We start from the raw sequence: 26,366 nt of genomic DNA, 5'->3' as shown, positions 1-26,366 counted from the left end.
AAAGAAGAGTTTTAATCCAAATGCAATGATATTATATACTATACACACATAATTCACAAATGTATTGTTATAAATTATTAAGAACAAACAGAACCAAGAAATCCGTGCTCCCTTTCTGGGCAGAATATTTAATGCCAAGGGGTGGATTGAATATCTGTAGCTGGATCAGTTGCCATTATATACAAAGATATAAATAAATACACTCAGATACATACATTTATAATTTATATAAAATTATTTGGATGCTTCCCCTTCAATAATCGATGTCACAAGACTGTGTTAATCGAGATCCTGCAACATATGCAAAGGCTAAACATTAATCTTATATGTAGTCTCCATTAGAATTCACAAATGAATAGAGCACTTTTGATGCCTCTATCAACAACCTTGACTCTACAATTCCTTTTGAAAACTACAGAATCTCAATGAAACAGATTTTATTATTTGTATTCCTTACAGAGAACCAGAAGGATCGTTCACTTAGTAACTCAAAGATTTTCACATTACATTTTCCTCTCATTAGATTATGAACTAATATATTTCATACTGTATGATTCAAAAAGCATGTGTTTAAAGAGGAATGCATCGATTGAAAACCTTATCCTTTTAAGTCTTACTTCGATCAAGATGAAGAAATGATGCATGCAAATCCGTGAACAGTAGATATGCAAATTGTTTGTCTGTGAACGAGAGATCGGTGAATGAAAAAACTAAAAGTAACTCATTACTTCTAACCGTCTTGTTCCAATGATACAGCCGACGATTTTCTCCATGCAAGTCTCTTCGGATTACCTTCTGGCGTCCCAGCTGCACGGAAGAGGAGAAACAAAATTACACATACTACAAACAGGTCCAATGTCCGAATAAATTATACATATTACGCATGTAGTTTCCGTGTGCAATATATAAAAATCTCTGAATACAAATATATCCAATTAAACGATGGATCCAATCGATCCGAAAACTGAAAAGCTCACGAGTAGAAGGAGTCCGCGGAGAGGATTCTCCAGCGAGCAAATCAATCATCCTTCTACTACGATCATCCGAGTTACTCCTGAAATCTGAGTTGCTCCTGAGAATGGTGATGCTCCGAGTTACAGGAATATCTTTGGAAATCTTAACCGGAGGCGATTCCGCGGCCGAAAGCGAATCATACTTGCGAAGCTTTCCAAGGCCGGTATCTGGCGTAGGGCCTGCAAGCGTTTCATCCCATAGCTTGTGAAGAAAAGTATTCATGATTTTCTCTGCAGCAAGAGATCAAAACACGAAACCAAACAAATATACGAAATAGAATGTTCTCCGAGAATTTTGTGGATCGAAACTGAAAACAAATGGAAAATGTAGAAATGGAAACAGCTACTGAAAGAAATGTGGAAGACAAAGAAAATCAGAATCGAAAACGTAACGAAGGAGGAAGGATTTTCTAGGGTTCTATCCTGTCAACCACAAGAAGATTTGGGGGAAAAAAAAAGGAGGGAATGTTTGAAGAAGAACGAAGTTCGATCAGGGTCGGGCTTTTATAGCTGTGCTTGATTCAAAAGGGAGATCTTAATTTCTAATTTATTTATGAATTTTTTGCTTTTTTTTTCTTACTAAATATATATTATAGTTAATAATTAAGTGCTTCCTAAATTTAATCTAACTATTTAATTGTGTTTATCCTTGAATTTGTCCAATTCTAATTATGGACAAAATGTCATATTTGAGTGTGTTTGAACTATTTAAAAAAAAAAAAAAAAAAAAACCCTTTTAAAGTTCTTTTGGATTGGGTTAATTTTTAATTCTGTCTGCCTGTTGACATTTTTTTGGTCGGGACTCAGGGATAGGGTTACAACCCACTTAACCCTATCTTACTTTTAAAAATATTGAGAGTATTTAATGTGTGTAGCTGATATTAGCGTTGCATTTTGAACATAACCGTGGGTTGAGTTGGGTTGTGAACTCTATTCATGTTGTTCGAGTTACAAACCTAATCAATTCAAAATTTTGGGTTGGTTCGAGCGATTTTTCTAATCTAGTCTATGTACACCCTTACTTCTCAACATGAACATAGTTCACTTTTATTTTTGTTTCTTTATATTGTTTAACTCAGAAAAATGTAAGATAGAATTAAATATGGAGTGAAGTATCGACTAAAAGCTTCCATTTTTAAAAAATTCAATACTGATCGTGAAAAAAACCATGAGCAGATGTTGAGGTTCATAATTCAAAATAATTTTTTTTTATTTGCTTATCGCTAATTGTCAAGGGAAAGAAAGACATAAATAAGAAAGATATTATTCTCTCTAAGCTTGTCAAATACTACAAGTACTGTGATACTTGAGTACAGGAGGGGTATATAAATAAACAGATACTACATTCGAATAATAGTGATTTTAAGGAGGAGGATGAACCATGCTGGAAGGGCTCGTGTTAATCTGTGAGGATAGTCTTCACTCTTAAGAAGCAAGAAGTAGGTAACATAACCATGCAGAAGCTTGTGGGCATGTGGCACCCAAGAAAATGAGAGGTACATGAATGAACCAGTACAAAGTATGTTGAAAGAACTCTTGTTGGTATGTACGGATAGTCTTCACTCTTTAAAAGTGAGGAGTAGGTAACATAACTATATCGTACACGATGCAGGATAATATTAGGACTATAGGATAATATTAGGACTATCAGACAGTAACTTATATTTAACCTAACATAGCATTGGGGTAAAATTAAAAATTTAAAAAAAAAAAAAAAAAAGAAAAAACAACAATAAATATTATTAGTAAATTATGTTCATATATTTCCTCCGCCCACGTTGTAACAATGGCAGCTTCCACTAGATTGGCAGAGAGTTCTGGACGACAATCCCAATCCCACTACCATTGTCGTCTCTTAAATATCCGACAAGTCGTCCCACCACAAATCTCTGTTTTCCACTTTTGTCCTTATTGTCCTACCGTTTCCTCCGCCAATTCCTGCTCTTGCTCCCTTCTCCTCCTCCTCCTCTGCATTTTCCTCCGCTCTAAATCCACAATAATTTTCATAAATAAAATATTTAAATTCTTAGCCAAACAACATTCAAAGCAGCATAATCTAACCCCCATTGAGAAGCCTTGCACGTGAGCCTCAAAAGAGTTGGTGTTGTTCATGCCCGACAAATTTCGGTTATCACTCGAACTCGAACATTCGAAGTACGAGGATGACGACGAAGACGACACATAATTTGCATGTGAGCTCGGTCGAAATCCTTCCACGTCATCGTTTAACATTTCTTGGAACAATTCCTGCAATTTCTCGAAGCTTTCTTCTCCATTTTCCTAATAACAATAATAAAAATGGCTATCACTCTCATTGATTAATTTAATGAATGATCATGAGATGGTCGGTCGGGCTTACAACATTAGGGTTAGGGCTAGGGTTAGTTTGGTCCATCATGGAAACCATTTCGGTCAAGAAGTCACCCATACCCTGCAAACCAAGTGAACCAAACAGAGTCTTAACATTTGGAGGAGACCCCACCAATTCCCTGACCAAAATTCAAATATTATTTTAATTTAATTCAAATATAACCGAGGGAGCACCGTAGTTAACATGTGGAGAAGCATACCATATCATCCTCGTCATCATCGCCGTCATAAACTCCGACGTCGTACAACAGCCGTTTATTCGCGTCCGATAAAACTACACCTCACCGGTAGAAGATTTTAAAATAATTATTTATTAAAATAAATAAATAAATAAAAGAAAGTGAAATTACCAGAATAGGCTTGCTGAATCGTTTGGAATTTGTTCTTGGCTTCTTCGACGAACTTAGAGTTTCCGGCAGCCGAACACCGATCGGGATGCCATTTCTACCACAAAATCGAACAAAAAATTCACAGAAACAGTAATAAAAGATAAATAAAAAAATTACAGAGACGTAATTTAATTACCATAGCTAGTTTCTTATACGCATTCTTAAGCTCCGCTTTGGTGCATTCTTTCTTCAACCCCAAAACGCCGTACAGATCGTCGTTTTGCTCGTTCTTATCAGCCATTCGCTTTTCTTCAAACACTGAGGCAAATAAGCTAGGATTCACAGAAACTCTAGCCTGTAAAACGACGAATCGGAACGATCATCGATGTTGATAAACGAGAACGACATGTCGAATGTGGAGATTGGGAGAAGGTTTGGTGGTTCAAGAACACTCTAGAACCACGGCCCTTATATAGTTTTTTAATTTTTTTTTAAAAAAAATTATATTTTCGGGAAATTAATATTAAAGCGATGGAAAAATGTGTCTTGGAGATGAACGGCTGAGATTGAATTTGAGAGAGATATTTTCTTTTCATCTCCAGAGACCAGAAGCTTCTATTATTTATTTATTTATTTATTTATTATGGCTTGAGAACCAGTTGTGGGTCCCGCTTGCTTATTTACCGGATAAGATACGGAACCATATAACTTTATTGGTTAAAAAATTAACCATAAATTAATAAATAATTACTATTTACTTTGTAATTAAATGTTGAAATTCCCAACCAGGAAGCCAGGGGCCACGTCCAAGCACCTTTTTGGAATCCGTCCACGTGTCTATTTCTAAATTTTATAAATTAAATATTATTTATTTAAAAAAATTAACTTTTTTTTTTTTTTTTTTTTTTTTTTAAAGAAAAATAATTAAAACACACAAATTTTGGTAGATTCATTGAATAATGCTCATGTCGATTTAATTTGAAAATAAAAAAATTGAATTTAGACAAAAATAAATCATTTAACACGCGAATTAAAAAAAGAAGAAATGACATTATTGTCAAAAATAGAAGGAAAAATAATGATATTTAATTTATTTATTTAAAATAAAAATAAAAAATAAAAAGAAACGGAATTTGTGGTGATAGAACAAAAGCAGGACAAAATAAATATCTGAAAAGGATAAATGGAATCCGAATTTTTGGATTATTTTTATTTTTATTTTTTATTTATATATAAATAATTATTATTTTAGATTTTCCATTTTAATGAGTGGGATTTTAATAAATAATAATTAAATTTGTTTAAGAGAAAAAAAGAAAAAGAAAAAAAGGCCCACCAACAAAAGAACTTATGGTCAGAACCAAAAGTGGTCCATTTAATGGCCTGATTTCATAAGCCCACGTGAATTCCAACCCTATTCACGTGCTAATGTCCGGAAACTCACGTGCCTCTACTTTTCTGTTTTTCTTTTACATCAACCTTCAGTGTTCTTAGTAAAGTCTCCGTCAGTTACTGCGCATCGTCTCCTCACCACATTTTTTTTATTCCTTAAATTTAATTTTCCTTTTTTTTAAAAAAACTTATTCTCCCAATTTTAAAATATCTATTTTTTTTTTTTTTTTTTTTTTATATATATAATATATAAATTCTATTATTAATGGATATGAGTTTTAGAAAATTTATTTATTTATTTATTAATTTATGAACAATTATTTTCTAGAAGCTTTATAGATTAAATTGAGATATTTAGAAACTATTTTTAAATATTAACTTTAATTTAGCTCAATAATAAAATATATACGGAATTCTTACCTCTTTTTTTCTTACGAGAAAGTTGAACTTCAATATGACTCACAATAATTGCTTTATCTTGATCTATTGGGCGGTTCGAAGCCAGTCACAACATACATTTTATAACGGCTCCAGCCCGGCTTCTAAGCTGATCCAACTTGGATCTAATATGTTCAAACCCCATCCTACAAAATGCGTTGAGGGGTTTAAGGTAAGTATGAGTACTCTTTAGCTAATGTAAATTATTTGACCAAGTACTTGAGTTGACTTAGTTGGATGACTCGTATGATGTATGAATGACGCATCTCCCGTGACCCATGCACGTTCATGTTTTATGATTGTTTGATATATGCTATGATATAAGATTATGTCACGTTATAAGTTGTATTATGATAAGATGATGTGCATACATCCAATCCTACTCGAACGAGAAAGCATAGCCTAAGGCCATGATGTTCTTATGAAAAGATAGATCTTACCATAATTGCTTATGTTACGATGATCATCAAAGTTTTTCAGACTTGTATGGAGGTGGACTATGGTACGATATGTCCCAAATACGACTCAAAGTTATGAAACTGTGAATTGAGATCGAGCGGAGTGGGAGATCCATGATGTTGAAAGTATAAGAATTGTTTCCAAGCCAACAAATTTTTGTACCTTTGATAATCTTCCCAATACCGCTGTGTCAATATGTTTCAATAGAATAGTATGACAGATTTTGAGCAAGTTGGTGAAAGTCACGCCACCCCGAAAATGAATCAACCATGATATTTTACCAATTTGACCTTCTTTTATACCCGTTCTCATAGATTTCCTTTGTATTCTTAAAAGATAGACTCCCTAAGGGCTTTACATAAGAAAATCGGGAGAAATTTGAATACAGAGAGCTCGAGAACCAAGGACGCAAACGTCAATAAACACGTAAGTAGCCAATTTAAATTTTTCTCAAATTTTACTTATCGAAAATCTATATGAACCTAGACAATTTGCTCGTGTTTCAACTCAATTTAAAATAGCTCATGGATTTCTATGGGAATATTTTAATTCTTATCCTGGAAAATATCAAAAAAAATATATCAACCATTAAATTGTAACGGCTCAAGCCTACGGCTACTCAATATTGTCCACTTTGGCCCGTTACATACAGCCGTCAGTGGACAATATTTTGAGGTTGACGACGATACGTAACCAGCCAAAGTGGACAATATCTACTAGTGGTAGACTTTGACCGTTACAAATGGTATGAGAGCCATGAACGGTGTGCTAGTGAGGACCGTGGGCCCCCAAGGGGGTGGATTGTGAGATTTCACCTCAGTTGGAGAAGAGAACAAAACATTTCTTATAAGTGTATGAAACCCCTCCCTAATAGACGCGTTTTAAAATCGTGAGACTGATGACGATATGTAACGAGTCAAAGCAGACAATATCTACTAACGATGGGTTTAGACTATGATAAGGAATCAACTCAAGGGAACGTTTTGGAACAAATTACGTTGATGATCAACAGTAAAGAAAACTTGTTTATAAACTCGTGATTCGTATCACTCCATAAGAGGTAACTGAATATGAGTATTATGAATCGTGGAGCATACTTAACATGTGCCCCTCGAGCAGTTGACCATAGGGTCGGTTGTTAGATTTGGGCTTTGGCTCAAATTCTTTTATTCCTTTTTGCTTCATGACTTGATATTTCTATGTCGACCCAAAAGTTGTCCCGTATTGAACTTTTTCGATCTGCTTTATTGGTCCAAATTTACTCGTAACATTAAACCGAACGACACTCTGATTCAAAAATTGGACATTTGAAGTCTACTTTGTCATACTCCATTGATACCTGTTTTTGCTTCAACGGTTTGCATTTATCACACTCTACTCCGCTTTATGAAGTCTACTTTGTCATACTCCATCGATACCTGTTGTGCGGATTCCTAAAATTTTCAAGCGTTGTGGGTCAGAGGCATACATAAAGTATGTTCTTTTCATGATAAACAAAGGCCAAAATGAAGAATTGGGTCTCGACCTAATCCTCCCTTCATCACGACCTTGTGGAGTCAATCACGATCATTTTTTTCTTGGACCCATCTTGCCCTAGAGTTTCCTCGTTCCTTCCCCCATCTAAATTTTCACAATGGTAATCGAGCTCATCGAGGATAACGCGTCCTCACCTTCTAAACAATTTATTGAACCATAATAACTGTCAATGTCTAACGAGCTAAGCTATATGCACTCTGATCAAGAATTCAAAGGTTTGAATCGAATGACGGATATATTTTTTTAAATTAATCTTTTAATTTGATTCTATGAATTTCCCATATTCTTTAAATAGATGTAGAGATTATGACCTGTCATCACAATCAAAGTTCCTTTTTTTCCTTCCTTTCTCCATATATTTCAAAATGATCACCTTAAAACTAATTAATGTATTTAATTTGTTATATCCTACGTTCGTTAGGGAGGAGAACGAAACACCGTTTGTAAGGGTGTAGAAACTTTTTCGTAGCTAACGCGTTTTAAAGCCTTGAGAGAAAACCCAAAAGGGAAAGTCTAAAGAGAACAATATCTGCTAACAGTGGGCTAGGGCCGTTACAAATGGTATTAAAGCAAGGCGTCGGGCGATATGCCAACGAGGAGGCTCTTCCCTGAAGGGGGTTAACACAAGGCGGTGTGCCAGTAAGGACGTTGGACCCCGAAGGGGTATGGATTTGGTGGTGGTCCCACGTCAATTGGAGAAAGAAACGAGTAACAGCTAGGATGTTGGGCCCTGAAGGGAGTGGATTGTGAAAGTCCAAAGATGACAATATGTGCTAGCGGTGGGCTAGGACCGTCACAAATGGTATCAGAGCAAGGAGTCAGACGATGTGCCAGCGAGGAGGCTCTTCCCCAAAGAGGGGTAGACACGAGGCGGTGTACCAGTAAGGACGTTGGGTCTCGAAGGGAGGTGAATTTGGTGATGGTCCCACATCAATTGGAGAAAGGAACGAGTGCTAGCTAAGACGAAACACCTTTTGTAAGGGTATAGAAACCTTTCCCTAGTAGTTGCGTTTACTCTCTTCTCTGGTCAAGCAGCTAATGAAGAATTTACTCTCCCGGCCCCTGATGGAACTGTATCCACTCCTTATGAATGAGACTCAACCTTCCGGGCACGTTCCAAGATCTCCTGCAACGAGAACCTAAGACATGGTTGATTGATAGAAAGTTGAAAGAATAAATGGATCGATCATAGGTTAGTTGAATATTGAGTGTAGCTTAGGCTACGTCTTCTGTTTACGCGCTACTAAGCCGGCACACAGGATCTTAGACGGGTTTCGTCCCCTTTCGGGAATATCTTCTTACCTTGAGGTGAAGCCGAGAAAGCCCAAAGAGAACAATATATGCTAGCGGTGGGCCGGGGCCGTTACATAAACTAATTAAGAATTTGGAAGTCTTAATACATGATTAACACAATAATCAAACGACTAACCTCATTTTCAAATTTCTTCCTTCTTCCAAACAATTTCTTCTCACGACAGCTTTCTTTCATACTTCTATTTGTGTTTTGTTTAATTAATGTTGACTCTTTAATTAATTAACACTAATTACATTTTTTAAAAACCCATTAATTTATTATTATTATTATTAATTATTATTTATTTATTACTTTTTTTTGCATAGCCATTGAAATCATTGTGTTTGTGTTTGGTTGTACATGAACCCACATTTGCCAAACTCGTAAACCGAACCAACTTTTATGGTAGGCCAACGCGACTAAACCTACTTCAAAAACGACGAGCGGAGATTATTTAATCACTTATTGAACACAAAATTGAAAGTTCGAGAACTCATTAAAAGATAAATAATAATTAAAAATTATCCATGAAAATTGTTTTAATAAGGCTAGTGCTCTCCGAACCGTGTTGGATAGTCACCCATGACACGGCTCTTAAACCCAACAGTGGTGGATCCTAGGAGACAAAGTCAAAGCACTTGATCCTTTGCCCTATACTTTGAGATGCTCCTCCCCGCTAATCAAGCAGTGAGGCTACTCGTGATAGGCTGAGTTTGAAGCTACTATCCTTCGGTTTAAATAAGTCAAGTCCCTTCAGTCGGTTCGCTCAGGTGGTATTCCCTTACGTTAAGAGTTGTTCTGATTTGAGAAAGGAGCACGTACCGGGCCAAACGCTCCGAATGAATAAGAAATAGACAAGGGAATCTCTAACTTGATTGACGGAGAATTTTGGTGATGGTGACAAGAAAAAGAATTTTCTACTTTGACCCCAAATGTTTAAGCAAATCACTTTATTATTAAGAAAACAAAAAGTCTATGGGGGGTTGACTGCAAATATAAACTAATAATGACCTATATTGTAAATATGGAAATTTAGAAAGGTAATTTCTCGTTAATTAATTAATTTATTTAATTATAACATAAAAAATCGATTAAAATGACGACATAATAATCCAAGAATTAAAATTGAATGACGTAAGCAGAAATCTTGAATTATATTTTATAATTAACAATGATTAATTATCACAAANAAAAAAAAAAAAAAAAAAAAAAAAAAAAAAAAAAAAAAAAAAAAAACACATCCCAGCAACCATCAACTTCTGAACAAACTTTAGGTACCAACATCTTTACACCTTAATTAAGTTATTCGACTTTGGATTATGGATTTAATTTCCCGACACCGTCGCGAAGTCAGCAAGTGTAAAACTCGACGAGTTCCTCCGTCGAGCTCAATTGCGCTGCGGAGTTCTCCAACATCCACAACAAATGCTCGAACATGACAACTTCACAAGAGATCACCACTGTGCCACCTTCGTCCGGTGACGACTTGTCAACCAACTCTTGAAACAAAGGGTGTGCTATGACATCGAGCCTAACGAAATAGGGTCGTCGAGACTTACCGACGTAGACCGTGTGAAGCTCGCTGGAGATGTTTTCACCCTCCGCACCACTGTCGCTCACCGTGGCAACTGATACTGAGCTAGAGCTTCGACCGAGCTTGGCGATCGAGGGCCATCGTTTCATGGCTGACTTTAGCTTGGTGAGAGTTCCAGGTTTGACCATGGCTCATAAAATTGTAAAGAGAGAGAGGTTTAGAGAAGGGTGAGGGAAAGGGAAGAGGGAGCTTCGTTATATAAAACAATGACTTTACGTGCATGGCCCACGCATTTTGTTAAATAAATAAAAGGAAATTTGTCTGTAATTTATTTTAAAATATTTAATTTTAAAAAAAACATTCCATTATAATTATAATTATATTTATATATATATGATTACAATTACGACATAATAATCAAAATACGTACAAGATTTCCACTCACCAACTTCATCAATCACAACCAAAATTCTTTTTTTTTTTAAGCAAAAAAATATAATTTAAAAATTAAGTAAATTATTAATCCGCGTTGTCGTTGAAAATTGAGGGAATTAAAAATAAAAAGGAATTATATAATATTTAAGAAAAAGGAATCCTGCAAAATAATAATAAATAAAAAAGAATGTTGGAAAAAAAAAATTGATTGCCTTTAATTCAATCCCTTTTTTCTTTGTTTTTGTTTTTTATTTTTTATTTTTTATGTTTTTATTTATTTATTTATTCATTTCTCCAACCAAACATCATTCAAATCCATCTTCCGAAAAAAGGGAAGGAGAATTATCTTCTTAGGTGGATCCCTCTTTGTACCTGTTTAGTCCCCTCCGTTTCATCCGTTTCTTTCAGTTTCTTAATAAGAACGGGTGACAGTATTCTGCCTAAATAGTAGACACAGGTAATAAATAAGAGAATACTAAAGATTCAAGCCATAGAATTTATCAATGATACGAGGTAGTTAGATCTAATAGAATTGTCCTTTGTCCTGTCTTGACTTAGTGACACATCAACTAAAGTAAATATGGGATCTTTCTCTCAATTATCGGCAATCCGACCCCAAATTTTACAATGCAAGATCAATCGGGTTCAACTTTCATCCCGTCTCAAGTTTGGATTCCTAACCCCACAGGTTGGTCGAAACCGAAAGAACGATAATGATCCAACCCTGGAAAGCCCTCACTCACCTCCATAGCTAATCATAGAAGACACTATCAGCAGTGAAAGCCAAGTTTTAGACACAAATATAAAGGGCATTCCTTGAATGGTCCAAATGAAGAAGACAATAAAAGGGACAAAAGAAAGCAGAGAAGTTGAATGGATGTAATGTAAAGAGTAATCTGTGACAAGGTTTTATCCAATATACAAAGTGATGGTTCTGCCACCTACGTTTCATCAAGCACAAACAATGCCGCCCCCTCCTTTGTTTCTTTTTTGAGTTTTTCTATTGGGTTCATTTGTTTTGTAGCAACTAAAGCCTTTCCTATCCTTATTCTGTGTTTGTTTGGTCACGAAACTTTACAGCTCGGTCCCCATACAATAGATTGGGATCATTTCGATCCAATCATTGAACTAATCATCATATCAGAACAAGATCATTTCGATCCAATCATTGAACTAATCATCATATCAAAACAAGATCATTTCGATCCAATCAATGAACTAATCAATCAGAGATTGCAGCTTGGAATCTGGGAGATCAATCAATCAGTAATATGGGTTTCATGAATTTGAAAGAAACAAACAAAAAATTCAGAGAAATTGAGACAAAATCGATCGAGATTTAGGAATCATACGAGACAACAAATAAAATTCTGAATGAGAACATTTTGGCAAGCCTGATATCAAGAGCCAAACAACCAACATGGCCATGTTGGCTCGTGTCGATTTGAGCCAAAATCGATTATAAAGAATTTTACTGGTTTCTATCATTTTGTGTTTGTATGGGGGGTGGGTGCTGAAGAAAGATTAGGAATTACCTACTACTGGCGAGAGCCTCTCTTCCTCTTCCTTGCTTTCGAATTTGATTTTGACTTCGACTTCGTTTTAGTAGAGTTCTTTTTATGAGTACCGTCCTCGTTAATTAAGTGCTCGTAATCTTCAAGGCTTGCGAAGGGGGATGCTTTTGTTTTCTTCTTCTTTTTGGGTTCGTCGTCAGAATCCTGTCCTACGTCGTCGTCGTCACCGCTTAGCATTTCATCACTAGAACCTAAATCTTCTCCACCTGCAATGTCGGAGTGAATATCCATATCCTCATCACTCATATTACCAATCAAGTCTTCATCATCTTCATCAGCAACTTGATCCAAGTCATCATAGTCGTAGTCACCATCTGCTTCACCAGAAGGATCGGCAGAGTCCAACAAGTTCTCGATCTCTTCGTTATCACTCTCATCCCCACCAACCATGTCAACATCGGACAGATCTTCGGAGGCATCATCATTGTAGTCAGCCTCACCAACCAAATCTTCTGCAGCCTCCTCATCTGCTCCTTTCTTCTTTTTCTTCTTCGGTTTCTTTGAGGAGTTCATTTTGAACGTATAGAACTTGTGGAACACAAGATCTTCTGGTGGCACATCTTCTTCAGCCAATGACAAGATTTCTGGTCCAATTAAATGGTTGTTCATGTCCAACTGAGGGAAACAAAACATGAGTCAGCTACCGAAATCCGATTCATTTTGTGAAGTCACTCAGACAAGAATAAAAGAACATGAAAGCATCAGCAGAAGCAAAAAAGTGTATAATAACGAAGTCAAATGAGCACCTTCTTGGCTGGTTCTATTTGGGAGCCACCATGCCATGTGCTTGCTTTTGGTTTCTTCTCCATGAACTTGTCCAAGAAAGCTGTAAGTGATAAGTCGTTCAGTGGGTTCCCGTTGTAGACAATATTAGCACCGGAAAGAAGCGTTTGAGCCATGGTAGCGACGGAAGGGTGCACATGAGAAGCTAAAACTACAAGCTCCCACCAGCTTGCATGATCTGCATTACTGGGGTTCATTAAGAATTAATGAGCGAAAGTCGACACTTGGCAAAAATGAACAAAAGAATTAGAAGTGAAAACTGTAAATTTATTAGATCCATCATTCAAAATGATGGCTGTTGAGAAAGCAAGTTACCAGTAAGATGGCTCCCTGTGCCGTGGATTGTATCCTCCAGGAAGTGACAGCCCCTTACAAGGTGTGTGAGACTGTGGCTTGTTTTCACCAGGTTTTTTTATGGCAGGTTCAGCAGTGTCTTTAGAATCATCTCTCATGAGCAAATCCCCATCATCATCTGACATTTCGTCTTCAGAATGAGAGACTGGTGACTCATCCTCTTCGTCAGAAGAATCACTTTCGGAGGAAGCAGCATCACTGCCACGAACAAGCTCGACATCGTCTTTATGTTCTTTTAGTTCGGTGCTTGTTTCCTTTATATTTTCTTCTTCAACTACATCTTCAAAATGTTCAAGTTCATCATCAACTGACTCATTCTGGAGAACCATATTCCTGTAAAACAAGACTGTATTAGATTTAACTGAAATGGACTAGAATAATCGATCCATTGACGCTTGGAAACAAACAGCATTACCATAAAGAAGGCCTAGCTTTAAGAGCTTCCGAAAGGAGAAATAGGCATCCACATGCATATTGAGGTGGTTGTTGAAGAGCAACCTGATCATCATATCATAGATTGAGATATAGTAATTACAAAACAAATCTAAACTCCCAAGAACAAAAATGTAAACAACATCGGAAGAAAGAGAATGAGAGAACGAAAATTGCCTGCAAGATACGCTTCGCATAAGCAGCCACACGCTTCAAGTTCACATCATTCTTCATTGCTCTCAGAAGAAGTCCAATAAACATTTCAGCCTGAAAATAAATCAATGAAGACCTTTTTCAAATTTGGATGCTCGTAGAAAAAGATTGGGTAGGTAAAATTATGATAATGATGGAGCGCTGTTAAAATTTCCAAAGTAAGAATCAGTAAGTACCAAAGTTAAAAAGGAAAGGAATTGCTTGCCTTAGAAGAGTTCATGGCAGCTGGAAGTAATAATTTCGAGTACAAGGCACGGTAGAAGCGATCACTGACAATCTGATTCTTGGATGATACTTTATCAAGAAGCATAAATCCTTGAACTGCTACATTGAAATTCTTTGAATGAACCTGAAAAGGCAGGTGTTTACTGAAACTTGAGCACTTTGATAATGTACCTCGAAAAGCTTAAAATAAAATTGAAGTATGTCGTCGAGCTTACTAGCTGGAAAAGCATTGGCGATTGGACCTCAATGATGTCATCGGCTTCCTTGCTCAAGACGAAGGGAAACGCTCTATTTACTCCCTATAAGACATCCCCACAGTGAGAAAGTTCAAAACAAGAACAGAGAGAGAACTCCCAAAAATAGTATCAGGAAAGGAAAAAAAGAACATTGAATTCTATAGAAAATGTGTACTTTTTGAAGAAAATAAACAGAATACTAACTGTTAGAAGAGCAGACAAAATCCTAGAATCCATTTCGACATGAGATTCTAAAGGATTTTTTGCTTGTACGTCTTTTGAAGACCTTGAAGCTTTTTTCTTGTCTTCTTCGCCACTTTTTTGCTTCTTTTGATCTTCAGAAGCAACCAATACCTGCAATGATTACATACAAACCATTTTATTCAAATGACCATACGATGAGTCCCAAATAATGGAACTAGATATTTGAGATGATTTGATTGGATCAACAAATAAATCAACCTTATTTTTCCATTTATCTGTCATGCGTACCAAATTAGCCATTGAAGGTCCAGTAAGCAGTCAAGCATCATATCATTAGATAATTCCATTGATAACAAGGACTTTTAAAATGACTCAAATTTCAAGATGGCAATCGGAAATTTTTATGTTTGCTAAATTTCAATTTAACCAAATATTTAGAATAGAGGCAAAGATTGATATTAAACAACTGAAGTAGAAACTAATTCTGCCAATACCTTGAACAATGCAAAGTACACATCTATCAGACGTTTGGCCACTTGCGGTCCATCTCCTTTCTGGCTAAGGCGCATTTGGCTCAAGAAATTTACCTAAATATATATAACAAAAACATTTACAGTCAACTAATTTGCTGCACAATCTCATATAAAAAGTCGGGATAGAAAACCACAGTAAAAGATACATACAGCATGATACTTTGCTCGTAATCCCAAATGAGGTCGAAAAAGGAAAGTGTCCACCTCGTCAATAACCACGGCCTATACAAAAACATTTTTTGTGTAAAACGTGAAAAAGACTATTTGCCGATCTGTCAGGTTCAAAAACTTGTAAAAGAACCACCTAAAATAAAGCATCATTTTCTTGGATGATGGATACCAGCAATGTCCAAGTCTAACGTAATACCTTCATGTTTGGATGGTCAGACAAAAGATTTGATAAATGATAATCAGCACTAGAAGCCGTCTTATTTTCAGGGTCACCCAACTGGAAGATAATATTATGTAAATATTAGCAATATGATAATCTACAAATATATAAATATTAGATACAAAATAAGAAAGAAATAAAATGCTGTTCAACTCACTTTGTTAACTAGTGCTGACAGTAACCTGCGCTCTTGTTCAGATTTACTCTTAAGCAGCACATAAATGGTCTGGAACAATAATGAAATGTAAGCACTTTAGGTTGGTCTTACCATAACCTATTCATAAAGTTAAGTTGAGTATCGAAGACATATTATTGTTTCCGAGACTGAAATGCCCAAGAATCTTAGAATATGACTAAATCAATGAAGAGAAAAGGTGGGAAGAGATTGTGTGAAACTGAGTTAGAGTCAGAAAAACAACCTTCAATGCCTTGTTTTTTAGTGCTGGTAGGTCATCTCTCGATGCTTCCTCAAGTGCAATAACAAATCTCTCATACCTTGTACATTTAAGATCAGACAAGAAATTAGAAAGTCCCCAACAAAAGATATTAAGAAAAGAGAAGCTCCAATTGAAAGAGCTAAGAAGTATGATGAAATAAATCTATTTTGGAAATAAACAATGAACCAAATATAGTAAGCAAAATGAGTAAAAATATTACATCAGTTGACGTTTTAACAAACAAGAACGATGCATTCCGCTCAGAAATATATTGAAGTGCGAAGTACCTTTGCTTCAGACATTCCTCCCAATACCAAAACAGCAATAGAGAGTTGCCATCCTTTGTATCAGGAAGATGATTTAATGGCCGTTGTAGTAAATTCTTCAGTTTTCGATCAGGCAACAAACTGATAGAGAGAAGAGGCAAGTTTATGATAAGCTAATACATAAACTAACATGCCATTACTGCACAACAAATACCGCAATTAAAAACGCCACCTTGAGATAAAGAGTTCCATCAACGCTTCAAAACCCGTCAATGCATGGCGCTTCCCAACTTTTGACGTGACCATCCCTTCAAAAACCAAACCAAAAACACCGTTTCATAACAAAATGTGATGCAAGGCTCCAAAGTAACCATCAAATCCTCCCTATTAATTTAACTGACCGTGCTAAACAAGCCTAAAATAACATGTTTCATTATGCAACAACAGATCAAATGATCAAAACTCATCTTCACTTTCGAGTCTAACAATCCAAGAGAGCCTAAAATTTTGTACCTAAATTTTCCACTAAACATTCTTACGACACAACTTCTTGAGACCCTACAACATTTGATCACCAAGATAGTTCGTAGGATATTAAATGATAAGTAGGTGGCCACAAACAATGGAATTTTAATCACTTCTAAAGCCCAAAAAGATGCTTAGAAAGCAACAATTCGTCAATTTCAAGCTACAAATATCCAAACGTTCAAAGCCTGCAATCAAAATGCTCCTCTATAATGAGAATGTATGTCCATAATGCAAGAAAGAAAGAATACAAAGTTCCCAGTACCCTAATTTAGCCATTAGGCCATAAAGAAGTAAACATATTATAACATACATCAGGCTCAATGAAGAAAAATAACATGTAAAAAACCAACATCCGCAGCATAAACAGTGAAAATTTAGCATGCCAAAATCTCAAGTAGAACGTTCTTCACAACAAAAACCCTAAAACATACCTAACAATGCATCAAGAGACCTCAAATTGGCAACTGGATTATCCCCCACCATTACTGAAAATGCCGAAACCTTATCAGCAGCAGTACCCGACCTTTGTGTGGTGACCAACATCCTAATATCTCCACTCTTGCCTCTGGAAGCCTCATAATCCTGTGCATATTGCGCCATTAATCTCTCCCCAAGCTGCCTCTTCTTCTCCACCACTTTCTTCCACTCCTCCAAGTTTTCCAATGCCATCTTCTTCTCATTTCCCATAACTTTCCCTTCCAGTTCCGCAGCATCAACATACCACGCACCCAGAACACTAGCTTTCACTAACGGAAGCTTCGGAAGGTTCTTGAATTTATCAAAACTTCGAGGCTTATCGTTGCCATCGTCGAGCGCGAGAACAGGGGGCTTACGCTTCGGCTGTTCCTTGGCTTTGGGATTGAGAGATTTAGGATTCTGTCTTTTGGTAGGGCCTTCCTGTGGAGTTCGTTTTGCCTTATTTTGGTGTTTGATTGCCTTGAGAGGACCTTGTTTCCGAAAATCGACATCGTTAAACCCTGAAGATGGTGCTGAAGATGCGAGGCCAAGCGAAGAAGCGAATGAAGCTATGTCGGCTTTGAGAGTGTCTATGTCGTCCGTATTGTTTGAAGCTTTGCTGGTGGCTGCATTAGCCGCCATTGTTGCAGAGCTCGTGAAGTTTTTTCGCAGCAGGACGGGGGACAGGGTTTTAAGTTTTAACGAGTTCAGGGAAACAATTTGGGGGTTTGAAAGGTCTCGGATCAGATATTGGGCCGATGGATGGCCCGTTTTTATCGGTTATTTGGGCCTAAAGTTCGGCCCATTATTGCATCAAACCCCTAAAAGAGAATGGGCCTGAAACTATGGCGGCCCATTCGCTGGTGAACAGGAAAGTGGCCACGTCCCTGTAATTAGTTAGATGAACACGATTCGGACTCTCTCTGATATTGTCAACTTTGAGCATAAGCTGTCATGACTTTGTTTTGAGCTTGAGATAATATTCAAAACAATGACCGTTAATTAATATAATTATTATTTAAAATTAAAAAAATATATTAAATAAAATAAATTTTTAAATTAAGCATTGTCACTCTTCTTATTTAAACACATTTTCTACCCCACATAATTTNATTTTTTTTTTTTTTTTTTTTTTTTTATAATGATTTATTATTTTGAATTGAATTATATTTTTATGCTTGTATTTATTTTGACTTTTAATTATCTAAAAGTTTGAATTAGAAAAGTAAATTCTATTCACCCTCTAAAGTTGTCATTACTAGTAAGTTAACCATGACGTCTCATACAATTTCTAGTTCTAGTGAGTACAATAANTTTTCTACCCTTCTTAATCTTAATCTGCTTCACACCCAATTTTTTTACGATTTTTAATCGATTTTTATTGTATCGTAAGAATATTGTTGTGAGTACTTAAATTATAAATCTAGTTGTGGGGTATTTTTAAAATTCTAACATTTGTACCGATTAGATCTTAAGTCATAGAAAAGATTGAGTTTGCTCTTTGAACTCATAAATAGAGCAGTATTGCGGTTTTGCTCTATTTCATAGAAAGAGTTAGAGGAGGTTAACTCGTAAATAGGAGAGTGTTATGGTTTGGTCTAATCTTTGGAAAGAGTTGAAAAGATTTTTATTTAAATTTTCAAGAGTCAGAGGTAAATTGAGTTTAACCTATTATTCGTAACTTTTTTATATCTTACTTAATTTTGAAATTATTACACTAATTTCTAAGTTTTTTTTTTTTTTTTTTTTTTTATAATGATTTATTATTTTGAATTGAATTATATTTTTATGCTTGTATTTATTTTGACTTTTAATTATCTAAAAGTTTGAATTAGAAAAGTAAATTCTATTCACCCTCTAAAGTTGTCATTACTAGTAAGTTAACCATGACGTCTCATACAATTTCTAGTTCTAGTGAGTACAATAAAGACTAGATCGAGAATAATGACACAAGAAAACAGAAAGAAAAAAAAACTATAGGAATGTATATCTTGGTATTCATAGGTATCCAGTTAAATATTTCACGTAACAAAATTGAAAAATATTGACTATAACTCATATTTTCCATAATGTCCTAAGATTTTTTCATTTTTATTTGTATCGCAAGATCGTATATGCAAAGCTAAAGGTTTTATTTATTTTGATTATAGTACAAGTAATTATTAATAAGAGGTTAGAACGAACGATCAACAATCCTCCTAAAAAATTAGGCCTCAATTTGATAAAATTTATTTAAATACTTCGTATGATAAAATTAAAAATTATTAATCTTAACTTTGTATTTTTCGCCTAATATTTTAAATTGTCTAATAAAGAATTTTCAATTTTTGTTTGAGTTGTGAGTTGGAGAGGGACGGGGACGGGGACAGAGACAGAGACGGGTATCTAACCCGTCCAAATATATACTTTTTTCTATATACACATTATAATGATATGAAGATGACTTAAATCATCTAAATATTAACATAGATTAAAAATAAATAATAAGAAATATACATACATAGATGATACATTTAGCAACAAGATTTGGATCTGTCCTAGCTGGGNAACTTTCCCCCCCCCCCCCGATGTTTACAACTGTATTATGTACACTACACCCTCTGGGAAAGGTAAAAGGGTAAAGGTAAGGGTAAAATTAAAGTTAAAGGTAAAAGGTAAATTAAAGTTAAAGGTAAAAAGTTAAAAGTTGTGGTTAGAGAGCTCAAAGGTAAAACGTGCCTCCCCGTGTAATCCATCTCCCAAAATCAAACATCGAAAAACAATTATCTTCTCCATTCTCACTTGAGAAGCTCAGAATTCTGTCCAAATTATAACCATTCAAAATCCTACTACACAAAATGCAATTTACTTTTGATTCTCTGTAACTTACTTGTTGTATAGTTCCTCTTCGCATGAATAAACTGAATCCGAATACCAATCCGCCATTAGAAACCTCGACGTTGTTCTGCCAACAATTAATCAAACACGACTCAACAATTTTACTGGTCTAGACTCTGCTGAGGATTGTTGGGAAATGAGTCCTACGTCAGCTAATTAAGAGGTTGATCATGAATTTATAAGTAAAGAATACTTCTTCATTGGTATAAAGCCTCTTGGCAAAACCAAAAGCATAGCCACAAGAGCTTATGCTCAAGGTGGACAATATCATGTCATTGTGAAGAGTCACGACTCATAACATGGTATCAGAATCATACCCTTAACTTAGCCATGTCAATATAATCCTCAAATGTCGAACAAATTAGTTGTGAGCCTCGAAGGTTTAGTAAAAAATGACTCAAGTGTCGAACATAGGACGTACTTTGTTCGAGGGCTCCAGAGAAGGAGTCGAGCCTTAATTAAGGCTCTATGGTGTACTTTACTTTGTTCGAGGGCTCCAGAGAAGGAGTCGAGCCTTAATTAAGACTCTATGGTGTACTTTGTTCGAGGAGAGGATCGTTGAAGATTATTAAGAAAGGAGTCCCAGATCAACTAATTAAGGAATCTATTTCTACGAGACTATGAAAACTTCATACTATTGTGGAGAGTCGTGATTTCTAACGGAACAATAACTCGAAACTATGAAAAAATATTACCTTTCTTGATCTATTTCTTCGTTACCAGAATCCATGGATTCAGAAGCGGAAACCACCTCGGGAAATTCTGGGCTTGTGTATCTGCAATAATTTGGGATTTCTGGCATTAATTCTACGAGACATTTGTTATGTCCCATAGATTCTTGGCGCAGAAGTTGTTTGGCTGCGAGAATGTCGTTCTCCACGAAAATATTGCTGTCTGAAAGCGACCTTTTCATGGTGGATCTCCATTTACTATGCTTGACAGGATCCAGCACGAGCATGCGTTTCTGAGGGGGAGGGTTCCCCAAAAACCTGCCACCAGATTCAAACAAGATCCACTTCAGTTTCTTCTACCATATTTGTAACAAATGAATGAGGCCAGACTGACTCACAGATCAATGCCGTTCTGTTTCTCTTCGTCCATATACACATTGTTTACAAATCTTTGAAAAGTTTTAATGATATCAACGTACTCGATCGTTGGTTTCCATTGTCCTCTTCTCTCAGAAAACAACTGTAACAAAACAACACCGGTTCATAAATGAAAGTTGAAGATTGAAGGCTTTAAAAGTATTATATTACCTTATTGTGGGCAGGTGAACCACCATATTGGAGAGCAAGTTTGTCGCCCATAATCTCATAAATATCCATCAAGTGCCTTGCAAGAGGGTCATCCAGATCAATATCTGGGGATTCTAAATACCCAAAAGTTTGAAGCTGATATCCTAGAGCCGCAAGCCCGTAAGCATATTGAGCGATGTTTGTTCGATCCAAGCAGTCGAAGCAATTCGTCCTCAGAACTCCCTTTTGAAACCTTTTTATTTTTACATTACATCTACCATTATTTGCATTCTCGCTAATATTTACATCCCTGCACCACAAGTTCTGTTTTTACCGGTTGAACTATATTCAAGTTATTTCGAGTAGATATCTTGAAACTTACTCGAGATAGGGTCGAGTTGAGCCCTCTAATGGTGAGCTTCGAGTCACTTGACAATGGAATGTGTCATTCAATTCCACTGCTAACTTCGTCAATTCTTTTAGCTTTGACAACACCACGATAGCTTTGCTGCAAAAAGTGAATGATCTTTTTGTTGTTTAAGTTTAGAAATAATAAATATTTGTGTGAAGAGGAAAATAAAGATAACCATCTTGAGTGTTGCTTCAAATCCCACTGAAGAAATTTTAGACGATTTTCCTCTAAACGCTCCGCATTGATGCATCCTAAAGCATTTACATATTCTGCATGCAGTAGAGTTTCTCTAGGCTTCTTTTCTCGCGTCTGCGTATTACAAAGTATACTTCAAATAAAAATATGTAATAATTCTCGACCAAAAATGGACATTACAACGCTTAGATTAAGTCTAAAAGACGATATTTAGACAATAATAATTTTGAAATATTTACATGGTTAAAAATAAATTTTTGAACCAAAAAGAAAAACGAGTTACCTTTGTTAAATCTAAGACGATTATAGGGTTTCCGTATCTGTCGCCAAGATTCTTGAAGTGAAGTTTTGTGGCTTTGTAATCTTCTTGCTTTGGTACTGGGGGTAAAGAGATCGGTAGTGTATAAGAAAAATAATAAACAGTGAAATAAACTTAAAGAAAAAGGTTTAGGCAACGCTTACTTATAACAACTGGATTGAATATTTTCAATAACGAGGTTTCCTGGGACCAGAAAACTGGAATGGAGCCTCGATTCTGCACGATGGAGCTTATTTGCACTGTTCGTCCTTCAGCTCTATCCTCACTAACAACTTGTTCTGTCTCAACATCATTTGCAACTTTTCCATTCTCATTTACCCCTCGTCTTAAAAATCTGAATAAATTTTTTTTGAATAATCATAATACAAATTTTAAATTTTATTAAACATTTTTTTTTTTGTTGAAGGCGGTTGGTGGGGAGTCCCACGTCGTCTAACTGAGAGGATGATCATAGTTTATAAATAAGGAATACATCTTAAATAGTATGCTTAAAGTAGACAATATCATGCATTATCATGCATTATCATGGAGATTGGAGATTCTTAACATTTTCAAACTTATTTATTTATTTTAGATCCATATAAAATTCCAAAATGCATACCTAGTGCCGGCGTAATGACGTGAACGTCGGGCAATGAGAGTCAAATCAAAATCCCTGCCAGATACGGAAAGTTTAATCTGCAATGTTCGAAACATGTAATCAAAAGTTATAGAAAACGAATTTTTATTAGCAAAAATAATGACAAAAATAGTTTCTATTCGAAACATGTTTTTAAAAAATTCGTTTCTATTTATTTAGAAAAAAAAGTTGAAAAGAAAACGGTGTTGCATACCTGTTTGAAGAAGCCGTACACTAAAGCAACTGTCCAGATATTGTTCTTGAGCTGCTTTCGAATGCCTCTAGTTAAATATTCATTCCACACGAACATTGATTTATAAACACTTTGATCTGTTTTATTTCTATTTAAATTGTCTTGAAGGCTACGCATAACATTATATGAGTAGCTGAAAAAGAAATCTTTGGTGAGATCTACCGAGTTAAGAAGCTTTTGATATCTGCTTTAGAAGGAACAAAATGAATTAGTATGGGGGAAAATGTAAAAATGGTTAGTAATTAAAGGAATGAGTGAACACTTTCCATCCAGTCATTCAGATTCGAAGGCTGATAGAAGTCTTTCAAAAAAGAACATGGAAGTGCACCTTTTCTCGGTACTGCAATAAGCCAGTTTAGAGCGCACAACAGGATTTGGAATTATAACCATCATGCTCTTAGAAACGCTATATACTTTTGCCCCGAGCATGGACCCTATCTTCTTTCTCTCTGTTATCATCAGCATGTAGTATGGTTCTTTAAACTTTATGAATCCTAAGTTAAACCAAGAAGGACGAACAATAAAAACATTGACATGATAGCAAAAAAAAAGAAAGAAAATAACATAGGCTTGAAAGCTTACCGACTATTCCATAGCCAATAGATATTAACTTGAGTCCACCCATAGACCTGTTCCCCTGATGTATTCTTTTCAGAAGATCGAAGCACTCTTCTGTGGTATAGGTTGTATGATCTTCAAAAATGTTAAGCTCAGAAGGCTCCATTCTGTCAATTGAAAACAACTTCCACACTGTTCTCTTCCTACCTCTTCCCACTACGTAATAACGCTGTATTATAATCACATTGTGAACTCGGATTAATATTTTAATTTTCAACCATTTTACAAAAACCAGCAACATCAGAGGATATTCGGCTGTCAATTACAACACATTACATTCCACATGGAGGGTTGATTGTGTCGAGGGCTCAATAGGCCTCAGGGGAAGCTCTATAGTATACTTCGTTCGAGTTGAGGATTGTTAGGAGGGAGTCCCACATTGGCTAATTTAGGGAATGATCATGGGTTTATAAATAAGGAATACATCTCTATTGGTATGAGGCCTTTTGGGAAAAGTCCAAAGCAAACCTATGAGAGTTCATGCTCAAAGTAGACAATATCATACTATTGTGGAGAGTCATGAATCTTAACGGATGGTATATTCTCAAATCATTACCTATACTTGTATGCAAAAAATGGAAGGCAATTATATTTTTCAATGAACTAGAATTTTATTAGCCAGAAACTGGTAACAGATAGCAGGAGCACTATAGGGGAAGAAGCTGTTGGGTCCAAAACTTAAAAACTCGAGTTCATTTAACGTAAAGAAACAGAAAATAACTTTATAGGAATTTCTAGCATTGAATGAAGAATCTCGTCAGGCCGAGTCTCACATGAACTTGCACATATTTAATGTCATTATTGTCATATAAGTCTATAACAAAGACCACCAACCATTGATTCTAGCATTACTTTCATCCAAAAGTTGCTGTCTAAAAAGTACATAAAAGTCCGAGCCTAAATTTATTCTCAGGCAAGGTATGACATATTCTTAAACAAGAATTTGGTCCTTTACGATCTCCAGTTAAAATCATTCAACGAATACAGAAAGGAAATGACTCCTATGCTCAATTTAAGCATCAATAGAAGCCAATTCCATTTTTGTTTCATTCAATTGGCATACGGTTCGTTTGAACGATGATTGTTCAATAGAATCGCATACAAACTCACTCTCTAATTAGAAACAACTTTATCCTACAACGTCAAGAACAAATTAAGGTTTGAGGGAGAAATACTTTAAAAAAGGTAATTATCCTGCAAACACATACTAAACATCTTCGTAATTAAACTTCCGAATCCATTTTTCAACCAACGCAATTCGATAGGATGAAATTCGTGCTTCAAAAATACAATGCAGCATTCCAAAACGTCGATACACAAAAAAAAAATGTACACATGTGAATTAAATCAACACAACTATACGATTTCAAACAAGCCAGTGCAGCTTCGCAACAGGAAGAGAAAGAAGAGTAAGAAAATCATACCGCAAATGTCTGGTAGAGCCAGAATTTCTGAACGTCGAACATGCTGGAGTCCGACGATTCCATTAACAATTAAACCTATTTACAAATTGCTGGAGCTCGATCAACAACAATTACAAACAATGCTGCTCGATGCAAGGATATCGTCGATTAACGTAAAAAAAAGTCGAAAATCGCAAAATCCTTCCGTAGCTTCCCAGTAATACACAAAATCTCTAAACCTTCCCGCCACAAATGCATTTACAATGAGATTTGGAAGAAGGCGAGAAGGATTTGGAATCCAAATCTCTATTGTAAAACTAATTCCAGAGTTAAACGTTAATCGATTATAACCATAACCAAAAATAAATTAACAAACTAAAAACTCCAAAATTTAGAACCACAACTAAAAAACAAAAAAAACAACGAAAACAGAAAAAGGAAAGATGAACGATGGTCGCTCACCATTCCAACCGCGGGCAAACAAACTTTCTGATTATGATTCAGTTTTGTTTGTTTATATATTTTATTTATTTATTTATTTTATACCAAATAAAAATTCCTTTATTTTATTTCATTTTTATTTTCCTTAATTGAATGGGGTTAGGCCCGTCTTTATTTAAATTTCATTTTTTCGTCTTTATTTAAATTTCATTTTTTATTTTATTTTATTTTTAGTTTTTTTTAATAAATTAGTTAGGATTGTGAAATCCATGTACTCTATTTATAATTATTAGACAATAAATTATTATATGATTTAATTTTGTTACGTGGCTAAGTATAATTGGAGGATAATGTGAGACCAAGTTGCTTGGTCAACTGATTTTTTCTTTTTTATTTAATAAAGTTTTGTTTGGTCAATCTCTTAAATAATTTGATGTGTGTTGTGGTTCGTATTTATATTAAAATTTTAATTTTGATAGCGATAGTTTTATTTTATTTTATTTTTTTTCGTTTTTAAATTTGCTTACTAACCACTGTTTTTATGATAAATAATATATGT

General features: G+C 35.4%; 5 protein-coding genes across 9 annotated transcripts; all 5 read right to left on the bottom strand.

Annotated features, from left to right (window-relative positions):
* Positions 1-15: 15 nt before the first annotated feature.
* On the bottom strand, positions 16-1,475 carry LOC111779056 (dormancy-associated protein homolog 4-like). Its single transcript, XM_023659112.1, has 3 exons — positions 978-1,475; positions 729-807; positions 16-291 (listed from the first exon to the last, which is right to left on the bottom strand). The coding sequence occupies exons 1-2, from the start codon at positions 1,234-1,236 to the stop codon at positions 731-733; spliced, it is 336 nt and encodes a 111-aa protein (XP_023514880.1). The 5' UTR covers positions 1,237-1,475; the 3' UTR covers positions 16-291; positions 729-730.
* A 786-nt stretch (positions 1,476-2,261) lies between these two features.
* LOC111778300 (dnaJ homolog subfamily B member 6-like) lies at positions 2,262-4,163 on the bottom strand. Of its 3 annotated transcripts, none has more exons than XM_023658033.1 (6): positions 3,909-4,163; positions 3,734-3,827; positions 3,584-3,657; positions 3,373-3,444; positions 3,075-3,293; positions 2,262-2,998 (listed from the first exon to the last, which is right to left on the bottom strand). In XM_023658033.1, the coding sequence occupies exons 1-6, from the start codon at positions 4,011-4,013 to the stop codon at positions 2,930-2,932; spliced, it is 633 nt and encodes a 210-aa protein (XP_023513801.1). In that variant the 5' UTR covers positions 4,014-4,163; the 3' UTR covers positions 2,262-2,929. The 3 variants fall into 3 exon arrangements, with proteins under 3 accessions (XP_023513801.1, XP_023513803.1, XP_023513802.1); XM_023658035.1 differs by having other exon boundaries at positions 2,262-2,981; XM_023658034.1 differs by having other exon boundaries at positions 3,376-3,444.
* Positions 4,164-10,085: 5,922 nt separating this feature from the next.
* On the bottom strand, positions 10,086-10,612 carry LOC111779341. The gene has a single exon (XM_023659485.1). It carries the CDS (start codon positions 10,551-10,553, stop codon positions 10,182-10,184), a length of 372 nt encoding a protein of 123 aa, XP_023515253.1. The 5' UTR covers positions 10,554-10,612; the 3' UTR covers positions 10,086-10,181.
* Positions 10,613-12,055: 1,443 nt separating this feature from the next.
* LOC111778926 (CCAAT/enhancer-binding protein zeta) lies at positions 12,056-18,115 on the bottom strand. The gene is made up of 16 exons (XM_023658938.1): positions 17,408-18,115; positions 16,681-16,756; positions 16,470-16,589; positions 16,165-16,240; positions 15,903-15,971; positions 15,722-15,802; positions 15,505-15,576; positions 15,316-15,408; positions 14,822-14,971; positions 14,597-14,680; positions 14,362-14,505; positions 14,121-14,210; positions 13,927-14,009; positions 13,473-13,844; positions 13,121-13,343; positions 12,056-12,989 (listed from the first exon to the last, which is right to left on the bottom strand). The coding sequence occupies exons 1-16, from the start codon at positions 18,072-18,074 to the stop codon at positions 12,339-12,341; spliced, it is 3,051 nt and encodes a 1,016-aa protein (XP_023514706.1). The 5' UTR covers positions 18,075-18,115; the 3' UTR covers positions 12,056-12,338.
* A 1,882-nt stretch (positions 18,116-19,997) lies between these two features.
* On the bottom strand, positions 19,998-25,835 carry LOC111778324 (phosphoinositide phosphatase SAC2-like). Of its 3 annotated transcripts, XM_023658076.1 has the most exons (15): positions 25,829-25,835; positions 25,388-25,462; positions 23,928-24,119; positions 23,674-23,839; positions 23,307-23,529; positions 23,075-23,151; positions 22,617-22,807; positions 22,438-22,532; positions 22,135-22,268; positions 21,930-22,055; positions 21,569-21,857; positions 21,379-21,500; positions 21,005-21,298; positions 20,302-20,376; positions 19,998-20,230 (listed from the first exon to the last, which is right to left on the bottom strand). In XM_023658076.1, exons 3-15 carry the CDS (start codon positions 24,067-24,069, stop codon positions 20,134-20,136), a joined length of 2,031 nt encoding a protein of 676 aa, XP_023513844.1. In that variant the 5' UTR covers positions 24,070-24,119; positions 25,388-25,462; positions 25,829-25,835; the 3' UTR covers positions 19,998-20,133. The 3 variants fall into 3 exon arrangements, with proteins under 3 accessions (XP_023513844.1, XP_023513842.1, XP_023513843.1); XM_023658074.1 differs by lacking the exon at positions 25,829-25,835 and having other exon boundaries at positions 23,928-24,132; positions 25,388-25,783; XM_023658075.1 differs by lacking the exon at positions 25,829-25,835 and having other exon boundaries at positions 23,674-23,794; positions 23,928-24,132; positions 25,388-25,783.
* Positions 25,836-26,366: the final 531 nt, after the last annotated feature.

The sequence above is a fragment of the Cucurbita pepo genome, chromosome LG17 (assembly GCF_002806865.2).
Source record: "Cucurbita pepo subsp. pepo cultivar mu-cu-16 chromosome LG17, ASM280686v2, whole genome shotgun sequence".
NCBI classification, from domain to species: Eukaryota; Viridiplantae; Streptophyta; class Magnoliopsida; order Cucurbitales; family Cucurbitaceae; genus Cucurbita; species Cucurbita pepo.
This window is presented reverse-complemented; position numbering and strand designations above follow the sequence as displayed.

Excerpts from the sequence above, each read along its gene's own strand:
- LOC111779056 (XM_023659112.1), bottom strand. The coding sequence starts at position 1,236 with ATGAATACTTTTCTTCACAAGCTATGGGATGAAACGCTTGCAGGCCCT. Across the intron at positions 808-977 it reads TCCGCGGACTCCTTCTACTC|CTGGGACGCCAGAAGGTAAT; the intron begins GTGAGCTTTTCA and ends TCTTCCGTGCAG.
- LOC111779341 (XM_023659485.1), bottom strand. The coding sequence starts at position 10,553 with ATGGTCAAACCTGGAACTCTCACCAAGCTAAAGTCAGCCATGAAACGA.
- LOC111778926 (XM_023658938.1), bottom strand. The coding sequence starts at position 18,074 with ATGGCGGCTAATGCAGCCACCAGCAAAGCTTCAAACAATACGGACGAC. Across the intron at positions 16,757-17,407 it reads GTCTCTTGATGCATTGTTAG|GGATGGTCACGTCAAAAGTT; the intron begins GTATGTTTTAGG and ends TGGTTTTTGAAG. Across the intron at positions 13,344-13,472 it reads CACAGGGAGCCATCTTACTG|TAATGCAGATCATGCAAGCT; the intron begins GTAACTTGCTTT and ends AATGAACCCCAG.
- LOC111778300 (XM_023658033.1), bottom strand. The coding sequence starts at position 4,013 with ATGGCTGATAAGAACGAGCAAAACGACGATCTGTACGGCGTTTTGGGG. Across the intron at positions 3,828-3,908 it reads CGTATAAGAAACTAGCTATG|AAATGGCATCCCGATCGGTG; the intron begins GTAATTAAATTA and ends ATTTTGTGGTAG. Across the intron at positions 3,294-3,372 it reads CTAGCCCTAACCCTAATGTT|GAAAATGGAGAAGAAAGCTT; the intron begins GTAAGCCCGACC and ends TATTGTTATTAG.
- LOC111778324 (XM_023658074.1), bottom strand. The coding sequence starts at position 25,450 with ATGGAATCGTCGGACTCCAGCATGTTCGACGTTCAGAAATTCTGGCTC. Across the intron at positions 22,808-23,074 it reads CGTCATTACGCCGGCACTAG|ATTTTTAAGACGAGGGGTAA; the intron begins GTATGCATTTTG and ends AAATTTATTCAG. Across the intron at positions 20,377-21,004 it reads GAAGAAATAGATCAAGAAAG|AACAACGTCGAGGTTTCTAA; the intron begins GTAATATTTTTT and ends AATTGTTGGCAG.